At 42.1% G+C, this 13,947-nt stretch overlaps 1 protein-coding gene across 1 annotated transcript in view; it reads left to right on the top strand.

Annotated features, from left to right (window-relative positions):
* Positions 1 to 13,947, top strand: part of LOC129762541 (F-actin-monooxygenase Mical) — a 201,313-nt gene that overhangs the window by 169,994 nt on the left and 17,372 nt on the right. Inside the window, exons 13-16 of the mRNA XM_055760929.1 lie at positions 4,238 to 6,796; positions 11,083 to 12,420; positions 12,497 to 12,793; positions 12,903 to 12,935. Coding sequence (XP_055616904.1) covers positions 4,238 to 6,796; positions 11,083 to 12,420; positions 12,497 to 12,793; positions 12,903 to 12,935 — 4,227 coding nt within the window. The remainder of the gene's footprint in view (positions 1 to 4,237; positions 6,797 to 11,082; positions 12,421 to 12,496; positions 12,794 to 12,902; positions 12,936 to 13,947) is intronic.

Raw genomic sequence — 13,947 nt, forward strand, 5'->3', positions numbered from 1 at the left:
TGTTTTCACATATTCACGTTGGAAAGCCTTAACCCTTCTCTTCGTTGGCCGAGGCATTTAGATTGAATTTAATACTTTTCCGTTTACTGTTTTTGAAAGCATAGGCAGCCGTGGCAGTGTTCCGAGCTCTGCAATACAATTTTCTTACCCAATGTTAAAGTTGCTAAAACTTACATTATAGACCCATTAAACGTAAAAATAATAATTGTATTGATATCAACACAATTTTATTCTATTGATTTTCATGACATGGGACGCTATGACTCCGGAATAACATTTTATTGAGTGGTTTTTATAGCTGTTTCGATGATGTTGTTTGGCATCAGTGTCGAAAAAATAACGATGCTTCCACCAATACAAACAAAACCATTGCTGAAGATTGAAAAACGAAAATTTAACTTTCAGAGCACTTGCTCGAGTTTTCCGACGTTCTTCACGGTGCGAAAGCTGATGAAAATTTAATATCTTGTGAGTAATCGATTAAAGTTTGGTTGATATTACTTGATGGGAAGTGTGCAAAAACGATCATTTTCTTCACACTGTTCCGCAAAATTATTGATTTTCTGGCGAGGGGTGAGGGAGGGAGATGAAAGAAATGAGCGCCATTGTAGCAGCCATTTGTGGCTAGCTTCCACCTTCACCTTAAAGCTCTCCAACGTGAATATGTCAAATAATACGATCAACGAAGGAAAATATTAAGGAATTATCAACTATAATCAACTGTTAGATGGTTTGCTTTGGTCTCCTCAAACACATTGGGGTTTTGACGCAGAAATACGTCTTTCAGGAAGGGTGTCAAATCAGAAAACAAGTCACGTTTTTATATAATAAAGTTAACGTTAATAATTAATTTCACGTGTACGAATTGTCATGATTTGCATACCAACTGAATCGGAAATTCTCTAAGATTTGTTTGATATGCTATACATTACAATTCGCCAATCTCTAAACGGTTTAAATTCATGAATACTGGAAGAACTTCATTTTTGCCCAGACATTTGATCTGCCGATTTGTGTGCTAACCCTATCCGTATTTCGAATGCTTATAACTCGAACATTTCTTAACAGATCGGAAAGTTGTTTGCATCAATTGATAGGAAATATTTCTACGCGTCTATCACACATAAGATGTTATTTTTCATGAGATGAACAATTGAATAACTGTAAAATGTCAAGCGTTATCTAAACGCTCTAACTGCCAAGTTTTTATTGGTCCGATTTACGGTTCCCCCAACAAATACTTTAAAATTGGTGTACCTGTGGAAATTCGCTTTGCAAATATACATGCAAGTCGGGGGTATTTTGACGTAGGACTACGTCTTTCATTTCTATACTGGGGTGTAAGTTCAAACTTTCGAAAACGAAAGCGTTACGCCGGAGAACAAGATTTTGAGCGTTAATAGCTCCTAAACAACTGAATGAAATAGTATGATAAACACTTCATTCGAAATATAAAATGTCTACGCGTTATATGCTTGTTACTTTTTGATCCAAAAATTTGTTCCAATAGCCCTAAAATTGCTTTCAAAACTGGCTATTGAAATCACACCAAATGGTATATAAGCGAGTGCCGCTCGGAAATCCACTCAGTTATAGTTGCGCAACGGTTGAGATACGATCGCTGGAATGGATGGATGTTTCCCTAACACAGACTTCAAAATCATGAAGCCAGGGAAAATCGGCATTGCAAAATAGATGTAACCAATGGGTACTTTTGTACTCGCTTGTGTATCTGGAAATTGGAATGTTTCCCTAACACAGGCCGAAACCATGGAGCCGAAACCATGGAGCCTGGGGGAAATCAACATTGCAAAACAGATTCAAGCTACGGGTACTTTTGTGCTCGTTTGCGTTTTTGCAAATTGGAATGTTTCCCTAACACAGACTTCAAAATCATGTAGCCTGGGGAAATCGGCATTGCAAAATAGATGCGAGCTGCGGATACTCTTTGTATTCGCTTGCGTTTCTGGAAATCGGAATGCTTCCCTAACACAGACTTCAAAACCATGGAGCCAGGGGAAATTGGCATAGAAAATTAGATGCAAGCATCGAGTACTATTGTACTCGGATCGACTATGGATTTGATATGGTATGATACGGTGTAGTGGATATGACCAAAGTTGATATTATATTACATATCGAAGAAATCACATTTATAAAAGTAGCGTTATAAAATTATTTGTTTACGAATGCTGCAATCGATCGTCGTTATTGGGAAGTTGGAGTTGTTGGGAAGGGGGTCTTAATTTCGCTGTGCAATTCCGAGGATCCATTTCTTCTCAAGCGTTAATAATCCTGCTCCGGATCAACGATGATTCCAATTGTCGGGGCTTGGAAAGTGGATACTATTTGCGCTGGGTATTCCCGAGGAGGAATCGATTCCCCCTTTGAACGTTAAAAATTCTTTTCCGGCTAAACGAAGTGGTATGATAATCACTTTATTCGAAAGATGAAACGTCTAAGATTTAAATGCTTGTTACTTATTGATTGCTATGTCAACGTTAGTCCTACGTCCAGCTTGCGGTTATATCAAAGATATAACCCACTTTTGGTTTTCTCCACTGGACTGTGTTTCCCTAACACGGACTTCAGAATTAATGTGTCTGGGGGAATCCGCTTTGCAAATACAGAGTGGCGCATAAGTCATGCAACGCTCTCTGAAGAAAAAAAAATAACGATCGCGCTGCAACTATCGAGCGTGTTGGTTCCTAAGCGGTTCAGTTGTTCGACTGCCGTCGTAGAGGTAATATATATATAAGTCAAGGACTTTAAGGTTCTGTACTTGATAGAAACATGTTATAGGTTTGAGCTCTAGACTAGAACTATTTTTTTTCACATTGTCAGGGGTATATTTGTGCAAATCGGTTGTGAGACTTATGCGCTACGCTGTACATGCAAGTCGGGGGTATTTTGACGTAGGACTACGTCGTTCATTTCTATACCGGGTGTAAATTCAAAGTTTCGAAAACGAAAGCGTTACGCCGGAGAACGAGACTTTGAGTCTCAATAGCTCCGAAAGATAAAATGTCTACGCGTTATATACTTGTACTTTTTGATGCAAAACTCGTTTCAATAGCCTTAAAATTGCTTTCAAAACAGGCTATTGAAATCACCAATCGGTATATAAGCTCGGATATCCACTCAGTTATAATTGAACAATGATTGTGCATGTTGTCGCAGTTGTGGTGAAGCTAACTTCGTTCATCATGAATGTGCTGATGGATGGTGTCAGCAAGAGTCTGCTTGTGCACCTTAAGTCAGAAGGGAATCCATCAGGAGGAGAGTGATGCCATTCAAAAGGCGAACAAGAAACTAACAGCATCGAAAATTCGCTCCGCTTGAGGCATCGGAGCAGCCGCCACACACATACATACACGCGCGCAACTCTTTTAGTTTGGTGATTATCGAGCATCGAGAAGAATCGGGAGAGATGTCATCGTTGCTGGAAAATAATCTGACAGTTCCCCTTGGAATTGAAAATTACATTCAAGCGAAAGAGTTTATTTTAATGTTTTCTATCTGTATAATACTGCGATCAAATGCATTTCGTTTTGTGATTTTTCAATCAAGTGCAATTAACAGGAAAGCTTCTGAAGATTATTCTTCCCCATCAGTAGAATATTTTTCGTATCCAATATTGGATGCATAAAACCTTGTTCCTCGAACGTAACGCTCTCGTTTTCTAAGTCCACCAAATATTAATTTATTCATTTATTCAGAATGGGTTCATATTCCACTTCAAACAAATGATCACTAAATCAACGATTGTCCTACGTCAACCTTGCGGTTATACCACAGAAACCCACTTCCTGTTTTTTTTTTGGTGTTAAGTACTTTTGTACTCGCTCGTCGTTGTGCAGACCGAAATATGTTTCCCTAAAACGTACTTTTAAACTGAGAAGCATGGGAACATCGTTATTTCAGATACTAGAGGTACATGAACTTTCGCGGTTCGAGAAATACGTAAATATGAGATGTTAAATATTTTCAGAGGGAAACGTTTGACAATTTACATATTTTGGTACTCCTAGACATCATATCAAACGTAAAAGGACGTTCATCAAATTTATTATATTCGAACTGGTAAGCAAGTAGATTGCATAATATAATTGCGTAGTTCTACGTCGAAAATATGCGGGCGTGTCCTAAATACAACCCCTTACATTTTTTTTGAACTTATGTTATGAAATAAAAATAAATATCTGTTTTAAAACTCCATTTTGGTCTTTCCTTCCAGGTGAAGCAAGTGACCATAGAAAACGGTGTTCGTCTACGCCGACAGATGCCAACAGCGGCCAACGCGCGGCAACCCACGGACTCAGCCAACAACCATCTTCACCACCGGCAATCGGCAAGCGATTTATACAACAAAAAAGACATCCATCTCGAGTTCAAACCGCTCGTGGAAGTCGATCCTTCGATTAAGCTCAGCCAAATTCGCACCCCGCTGTCGATACCCCGTCCCGGCGATTATACGCTCAGCAAAACGGCGAGCACCGAGGGCATTGCCTCGAAGAAGAGTTTGGAGCTGAAGAAGAAGTACCTGTTGGGGGAACAATCCACCGGCACTGGGGTGCTGAAGAGTGGTTCGGCCTCGGCGCTGGATTCCAAGTTCAAGAGTTTCCACTCCAACATAACCGAGTGCCAGAAGCTGCTGAACCCAGCGCCGGAGATTAGCCCAACGATGCAAACTTTCCTGCAGAAGACGGCGGCAATCACTCCGGCAACGTCGCTCCTGTCGTTGCGGAAAGAGGCGCTACTGATGGGTGGTAAGCATGACGAGAAGGAAAACGTTTACGATGGTAATAAGCCCTTGGTCCCGCTTGGCGGAAAACGGTACGTTGAAACTGTGAACTCAACACTGGTGGAGTCCAAGTTGAACGAGATGGAAAAGGATCAAGTGGTGGTTGCGGAGAAGGATGATCGACCGAATAACAACCAGAGGGTGATCGAGACGATTGATTTGGTTACACCGGAAAAAGATAAGAAGAAGGCAGATAATGGAGGACAAGATGATCGTAAGGAAGATGTCGAGAATGGTGACAAGATTGTGGAAATAAAAAACATTTCGAATCTGAAGCATATGTTCATTGACTTAACGGCGGATTCTCCGAACTGTGATCGGTCGTTGGTAGAGACCACACTGAACTTCAGCATGACACCTCCCTTGGCTAAGGTCACTCCAGTGCAGAATAATGGCAAGCTGAACAACAGTGTTCCGGATATCATTAGCAACATCAGGATGGATAGAAACGAGAACAAGTGTGAGGAGGAAGAGGAAGATCAGGAACGCACGAGAAGCCCCGCGCATGAAACCTCGATTGAGGTTCCGAATGTGCCCTGGGATAAGGACCAGGATGAAGAGGACATAGACTCGGACAGCATGTCCGACTCGACATCCAGCAGCACTTCAAGTGTTGATGATATCCCACATTTCATCTTGGACTCTACGACCAGTCCGGAGACGCAGAACGATGAACGGTTCGTGCCACGTGTGGAAATCCGTGATACCGCTGGAGAGCTGATGCAGATCGACAGTTTGATGATTATCGACGGAAAGTACATCGGAGATCCGGAGGATCTCAAGTTGCTGGAGGAGCTTCCGCCAGACACTCAAATAGCGGCGCAAATATCCCAGCAGGAGATGAACCTGGATAGTATCAATGTTGTGCAAATGCAGAACGAGCCGAATGGAGAGGAAGAGACGGAACGGGAGAGAACACCAACCCCTCCCAAAGAGCCCGAACCGGTGCCCATTCCTCTACCGGTGCTTGAACTCGAAACGAAGAAGGAAGAACCACCGAAGCTGACCTCGATTCTGAAGCCGTCTAGTCCCAATCAACCGAAACCGGACCTCAAGTTTGACACCCGCAACGAAAACAAATTGGACACGTTGAAGAACCTTCCACTGGTGCTTGAGCGGAGTGAAAAGCCTCTCCAAAAACCAAGAAATCTCAGTTTCACTTCACGCAAATCGCCAGAAACCGACGCTGAGAAAACGCCAGTGGCCCCTACCCAGCTGCTGCCGCAGCTAGCCAAGGCAGAGGGCTCGGACTCGGAGACGGAGTTGACGGCGCAAAATCTAACCGAAACCGAACTATCCGATTGGGCTGCGGACGACGCCGTGTCGGAAAATTTTGTCGACATCGAGTTTGCTCTGCATTCCAACAAAGGAACGATCAAGCGGAACAAGCCGAAGCACGGTCGACTGCAGCAGAAAAAGTTGATTGCGCAGACGCAGCAGCTTGCTTCGGCTGCTCCGATGCCGGTCTCAAAACAACATCAAACTTCGCCAGCGCCGGCGCCACCATCGACAGGGGATGGTATCATGAAGAATCTTGCCGTTGAGGATATCGAATTTATGGACACGGGATCCGAGGAGGAAAGCTGTATCGAGAGTTATTCGGCGACCAACCGCACAATGCTGAAGAGCCGGGGGTATGTTGAGTTCGTTGATCCGTGTGATCCCAAGAAGGCGCTATATAACATCGGCCAGCAAAATCAAAATTACGTGCAACCTGTGAAACTAAAGTTGATCGAGGCCATCAACAAACAGGTGGCCGGAGTAGATTACATTGAACAGGGTGCTTGTCTTCTGAACAATGGATCCACCGACGACTCCAAAACCCCCATGAATGAGGAGCCTCCGGTGAAGATTACCTTCAGTACGCTAGCTGCCCAGAATAAGACGTTGAACGTGGCCCAGGATGTATCTCAGCTGCAGTCGCAGCAGCAGCAACTCGACAGTCTGAACGACATCGAAGAGGACAGCTTGCTGATTGTGACTTCCTCGCAGGTAAAATATTTTCTCAAATTGAATTAAAAAGCTTTACGCTTCCGCGTGAGTTCGTTTTTTGCCTAAATTTGTCCTATTGTCTGGTCGCTAGACCGACCGCCATATCGACTCGACTATTTATTTTCATACTAGCTGACCCGGCTAACTTCGTCCCGACCAAAATTGATTTTTCGATTTGAATACTTTCAAATATTCACGGTTTCTTACTAAGCGAACGTTCGTGGCTCCAATCGCAGAACTCTTCATTGATCATTGATTTGTTTGTCATAGAGATTTTCAACCTTTTCCCCAGTTGGGTGTGAACCACTGCATCCATTATTTTGAACTATTGTGATATAGACCTTTTTTATACTACACTTCAAGCTTATCTACTGCTTATTGATGAAGGAGTAGACTGAAAGCTATAGTGAGATAGTCGCCAATCAGGAATATTCTGTTTAATAAAATTTATGATCCTGATCGGCGACGCAGACCAAATTTCCTTGGGCTCCAGAATAGAACAAGGATCAAGGTCAACAAGTCTGCGTCTTGTTAGAGTTCCGCAGTTACATAGCAAATGTTCCGAGGTTTCGCTTTCGGCATGACAAAAGCGACAAGTGTCATCTTGTGCTAAACCTATGTTTTAAGATGGTATTTCACTCGTACAGTGTGCTGTTACAAGATCAGTGAATGTGCTGAAGTCTTTCTTATAAAGTCTCAGCATTTGTTGAGTAATCTTAATACTCGGCGTAATTTTCTTTTTACCTATTTAACACTTTAAGGACCGGGAAGAAATCTGTAAGATATACGTCTGGAACCGCACGTTTTGACTTGTGTGAAGTTGCTTGCTTTGCTTGCAAGTTTTTAGAGGCTTTAAAGTTTGCCGTTCATTCGCCTCTATGTGTGAAGTTAGCGGATGAAAGTTCAGCGGATAAAAGTTTTTGTTGCGTGCAAGTTTCTGTTCAACGTCTTGCTGGATTTAATGAATAATGAATTATTTCAGTTGAAATAAATTGATTGTTTATCAAGTGATAATCTCCAAAATCATGCTCATTAGATAGAGAATTGAATCATTCATCTTTCCACATAATTCATTTTTTTTTCTTGATCGTGACAGAGAAAAGTTATAGACTGAAACGTGAGCATGGGTCAATATAGGAAAATATACAGAATTTTGAAAATCAAAAAAGTTGTTCTAATATAGTTATCGAAGTTATCCGATAGACAAATATTTTACCTATCTTCCAGCCACAATTTTATTAATTGGAAAAGGGTCTGAGAAAAGTTATAGCCCAAGTAGTGTGGGAGAAATAAATTATTTTGAAGAAAATTGAAAAAAAGTTATTTGAAAGTACCGAAAACACATTCTCGAGATAGTACTCATTCGATAAAGAATATTTTTATTTATCTTTAGCCAAATTTTCATTGGTCGGAAAAGGGTCTAAGAAAAGTTATAGGCCAAAAACGGACATGGTCAGAAGAACTTCAATTGTATCTTTGGAAACTCATGTTTTCCAAAATTAAAAAGCAGTTTCTTACAGTACAATATACCGGTTTTCGAAATGATTGGCCAAATGTTTTATAAGAATTTTTACCATGTTTTTACTGAAATTAAAACAATCCGAAAACTAGCACATTTTTATCGATGCGGGTATAATGGACATGTTGTGGGGGTAATATCGACAGGTTCATAATATACGAAGCGTAGAAGTTTATCGCTCGCGAGAGGAATAATTTCGCTCTCTCTGAGTGTTGTGTGTTCTGTAACTGAAATAGAACAAACAGAGAAAGCAGTATAAAAAAGAGTTGAATATTCTATATAATTTCCATCATGCATTGGATGTGATCTTGGATGTGACTGTCCAATTCAGTCCCCCCAGTGCAATTATTTTAATAATTTAAACTTGCCACTTACGAAATAATTTACTTTACCGTACATACCTAACAGCGCTTCTCTGTCAACTCGCAAACCGAAATATAATCATCAGCGAATTCAATTTTGCAATTAAACCACTCAAAATGCTTAATATCGAAGCCGGAAAAATTACATCTACACGCGGAATCATGTTTGATCTTCAGTTTGTGTTTCCCTATTCCACTTTTGATCATTATTCATTGTCACAGGATGGCTTAAATAATAAATAATATATAAAATATTTCTCTATCGAATAACTTCGATAACTCTATACGAAAAACTTTTTTCGATTTTCAAAATTCTGTATATTTTCCTATATTGACCCATGCTCACGTTTCAGTCTAAAACTTTTCCCTGCCACGATCAAGAAGAAAATGAATTATGTGGAAAAATGAATGATTCAATTCTCTATTTAATGGGCATGATTTTGAAGGTTGTTACTTGATAAACAATCAAATTATTTGAAAATTGAATAGAAACTTGCACGCAACAAAAACTTTTATACGCTAATTTCACACAAGTCCCTAAAGAAGGAACACGATACGAGAAATCTCGTGAGCGGTCCGCAAAGTGTTAAGTTTAGCAGCCATCCAGTTGGCTGTTACTTCTCGGTCTTCCCATTTCTTCAGCTCATTTTTCAACACACAGTCAGAAAGTCCACAGAATGGTTCTGGACTAATGAATAGTGGATTTTCGACCCATCAGTGTCCATTACGAACATTGGGACCACCTTCTTCGTAGGCTGTTTGTTTTTTCCCTCGGCATCTTACATCGCAGATTGAGCCTGCCGTACATCGCTTCCGAGGGGTCCATATTAGAAGGAACCATAGCAAATGGCATTGGCATAACGTTTGCATTCAAAAAATGGACTTTTTTCGGATGGTGATAAAAAAAACTAAGACAAATAATTGAGTTTGATAAATGGAAGGTAATTATATTAGATTACTTGCAAAAACAAATTCTACGCTCTCGCGAGTGGCCTTCCGGCAGTTAACCGGAACATTCGCCATGGCTGACGAAAACATGCGTGTAGGCATATTTTTGAGTTCTTTCTTCGTTTTATTTATCAAACGATACAAAAATTGTTGGAGTAGATCTTACGCTTCAGGTTTGCCCAGAAATTCTAGTTGGGACGCAGCTGGAGGACGTTGGGGGGGTTTGCCAACTTGGGTACCACATCGATATTCAGGACCATCTCCTCTAACGATCGCCTCGAGTAGTTGGCCGACACCAGATCCAGCCAGAACATCGCGTCTTCGCCCTTATGGTATTTCTTGATGATCGACGCAACTTCGGCAGGCACTTCGTACTATAAATTTTCCCGTTCACGGCCAGTCCGGAGTTAAAGAAGACCGGCTTTGACATCCCCTTCTCGCTGTCATTGTCGTTGTCAGCCACAGCAGCACCTTCTTGGGGAACTTGGTGTGTGAAATAAACTTCACTTCGGAGCTCACTTCCTTTATGGGGGAAGTAACATACGAAGTGGTCTGTCAGTAGTTGCCATCCAGGGTGAGAAAGTTCTTGTCGTCCATCCCCACCGCCACATCGCGATTCGCCGGGTTAATCTTGACCTTCTTATTCATCCGCTGGCACAGCGTCATTGCCTGCAGCTCCGAGACCAGTGGACAAGACTTCCGCTTCCTAACATGTATGTCCATGTTCGCCAGGTACCTTTTCACTGTTTGACACCGACCTCCCGGCCAAGCGCACGCTGCGATGTAGCCACTTTTCCCTGGATCTTCCTTTTCGGCATCCTTTGGAGCTGTTTGTCGCTCAGGGTTATCGGCCGTCCTGAACCGGGCTTTCTTTCGATGCTCTGATTGTTGTCCAATAGTGATGTGGTAGATGCCGGAACGGGCGTATCCGGCGCCCACAAAGTGCCTCAGGATGTCCGACGCGGCGGAGTACCGTTCTTTGAACGCGCACACTTCTGAACGGAGTAGCTTCATTGTTTTCGCCATCACGGTTAGAGTTCGACTGATAGAGGTGTAAATTTTTTCCTGCTGACTTATGGGTTACTATGACTGATGCTGCTTGATGGTTTCGTCAGTGCGTGTGAAGGTAAACCCAGGAAAAATCGGTAATTTTTGTCCATTTTTTAATGCACACGTTAGTGTAGTATGGTCGAGTGCTTGTTTTCAATTGTGTTTCAATTGAGCCCTCGCTTCCAGAGGGGGAAGGGTTCTTGAACCATCATAAGAATCGTCTCCGGCTCCAAAAAACCCTACACATAAATTTTCACTCTGATCGGTTTAGTAATATGTATATATATATATATATATATATATATATATATAGGTTGTCTATCCTTCCTGCCTTGTTTCCTTCTTTTGTTTTGGGGTTTTTCCATCGGCTGACGTAATTTATATTTATCTTCCGTCCGTATCAGCAGGGAACTGGCGAAACAACAACGACAGAGGAGAGTGATGCTCCAACGATTGTGGCCGGTGGTGGTGGTGGCGTGGAACGAACCAGCACTACTACGACGACCACCGGAAGCGGTAGCAGTGAGCGAGGGAGCGTAAGTTCGTTCAGTTCCAAACATTTGGAAACCGATAAGTCATCTTCTAGTCCAGTTCGGAAAGTGTCCACCACCGCCACCGAGTCGAGTTCGGGTGGTAAACGGAACAGCTTGGAGACGAATCTGAGAAAAGATTCGCTCAAGAACAATATCGAGGACATTGGGTACGATGAGTACGTGAAGCGGTTACAGCAAAAGATCGCTCAAATAAGCAACGCGAGAGATTCGTTAGAGGTTAAAAAGAGTAAGCGGAAGTTGTCCAGAGATGAGACTGGGCAGGATGTAACGAATGGTGATAAATCGAACGATATGTCCGAGTGTGGCAACGAACCGACTAAAAAGCCTGCCAGCACTAGCATTTACACCGAGCAAAGTTCGCTAGAGGTGCCAAAAAGTGTCGAGAAGAAGATAGAGGAAATCACGAAGGAACGCGTCAAACAGAAAGATATAATTCACGATCTAGTCATGGATAAACTGCAGTCGAAGAAGCAAATGAACGCCGAGAAGCGGTTGAACAGAACTCGAAACCGGAACAATTGTCTTGGACAGTCGCCAGTTTCTATCGGTGTCCAACAGCCTCAAACCGGTGACGGTCAATCGACAAGCGCTCCCTCCTACCAACCGATCGCACCCGAGCGGCGGAATAGAATACAGGGATCGGAGGTCAAAGACATCCCCCTCAAAATCCAACAACCCTACAGCACAAACTCCTTCGCGGAATCAGTGGCTCCTTCTGTGATTTTTCCCAACAAAGAAAACATTGCCTTCAAAGCAACACCCGCTGCTTATCTGGCGACACCACGAAATACGTCGACCAATGTGACGAAACCTCCGGATGAAAGTGCCGCCCTCACCGACCAGCTCCGCGAAGAAGCCCGAGCCCGAGCACGTTTGAAATCGAACCAGGATCTTGGCCTATCCCCGGAGGACCGGGTACTGTTGCTGCGGAAGAAGTTTCACATTAATCTACGCGAATTGAACGACCAAGAAAAGCCGCCTCCCCTGCAGCAGAACAAATCCGATGACACTAAGTTCAAGGAGCGCAAGCTCATCACCTCGAAGAGTGTAAACGATGTGTCGATCTTAAAGAATCTGAGCAACGATCCGGATTTCATCTCCCCTGACGAGGTCGGCTGCGGTGGGGGACCGCTACTAGGAAGCAAGCTGAATGACTACGTTTCCGATCCCAACCTGGGGCAGAGTCCAAATGTAAGTTGATCCCGAAAAAAAAACAAATTTTCAATTCCAAACTATGCTGATATTTTAACACCTTAATTTTTTTCAGACCGGTGCGAACGGCGCACGGGATGATACGCGGCTACGGACGCGCAGTAAGTGCAAAGATCGCGAGCGGCGCAAGAGTATCATCGAGAAGGTTTCCGATTTTTTCAACAGTCGCAGCAAAAAAGATAGCTCCGGAAGTGGCAGCAAGGATTCGTCGCCGACGAAGGACGGAAGCAAAAGCAATGGTACCACAAGCAGCAGCGATAATAACCAGGGGCCCAACACTGGCAGCTCGGCCATAATGAGCGGCGGATTTTTGAGGTTTAAAATTTCGCCCAAACTGAAGGATAAGTCCAAGGTTGGTACTCTTTTATGATTTGTTTTCACTTGTATTTATTGTGTAGAAGATTATCGCTAGTAAATCTTTGGTGGTGGGATATAAATGTCTTTTCATTTACTACTTTCAGTCCTGCTTTGATATGAGGAACATAACGTTTGGTGTAAGGATACTGTTGTACTGTTTTCGTTTTCTTATGTTTTGGCACATTTGTTGTTTGTTGCACTGCATTCACACAGATTTTTTTTACGCGACTGATGCGTGTGCCCAAAAAAAAAATCGCGTAATTTCGAGAGAATCGCGTAAGAATAGATTGCCCCATCATTGGCGCGCGCTCCTCACAATCACACTCGCACACGCTCTCGCGGGATTTTTATTTCCTATCTTTCTCTTCCCAACGAAGCGACGGTAGACAGCGAAAAATCGCGTAATTTCAAGAGAATCACGTAAAGAAAGTCGTGTGAGCTAAAATCACGTAAAAAATCGCATGAAAAAGAATCCAGTGTACTTTTATTATTTTAATAATTTTACTGTTTGTATGTTAGGTTTTGAAAAAGACCATTGACTTGATCGTAATTTTATTTGAATTAATTTTTTTAAAACGTGTTCGTAGAAAATAGTCAAGACATTCGTTGATAATCTCAGTGTTCGCTTTAGTAGAGTTTTATGGAAGAAAATCCCATGCTACAAAAAGTTACTGCTGTATTTCAGCCAGTATCCTCCTTATGAACCCGTATTTCAGCGGGTAGGGGTAGTACAACACTGAGGTGATGGTTTCTAAAAAAATCAAATTATTGCAATGATTAGATGGTTTTCTTGCTGTTTGAATTAAGTTCACTTTTTAGCAGCACAAAATACATGAACTTTTACAAATATTCTACTACATTTATTCATACAATTGGGAACATATATTATAAACCGATCGATACACAAAACTCATAACTATATACTGTTCTATCTCTCTTCTGTATGTAAAAATAAAAAAAAACAACAAAACAAATTCTCATTTTTTCTCCCAAGTAGGGTAGATAGGGGCAATATGGTCCCCCTAAGAACGAAACGTCCTAAACCACATAGAAACATTTATAAATTATGCTACATGTTAAAACCTCACGATTTGAAACCTTATTGATCGATGTAAATTGTATGAATATGCTTTAGAAAAGATTTATGTG

Source organism: Toxorhynchites rutilus, chromosome 1 (assembly GCF_029784135.1).
Source record: "Toxorhynchites rutilus septentrionalis strain SRP chromosome 1, ASM2978413v1, whole genome shotgun sequence".
NCBI classification, from domain to species: domain Eukaryota; kingdom Metazoa; phylum Arthropoda; class Insecta; order Diptera; family Culicidae; genus Toxorhynchites; species Toxorhynchites rutilus.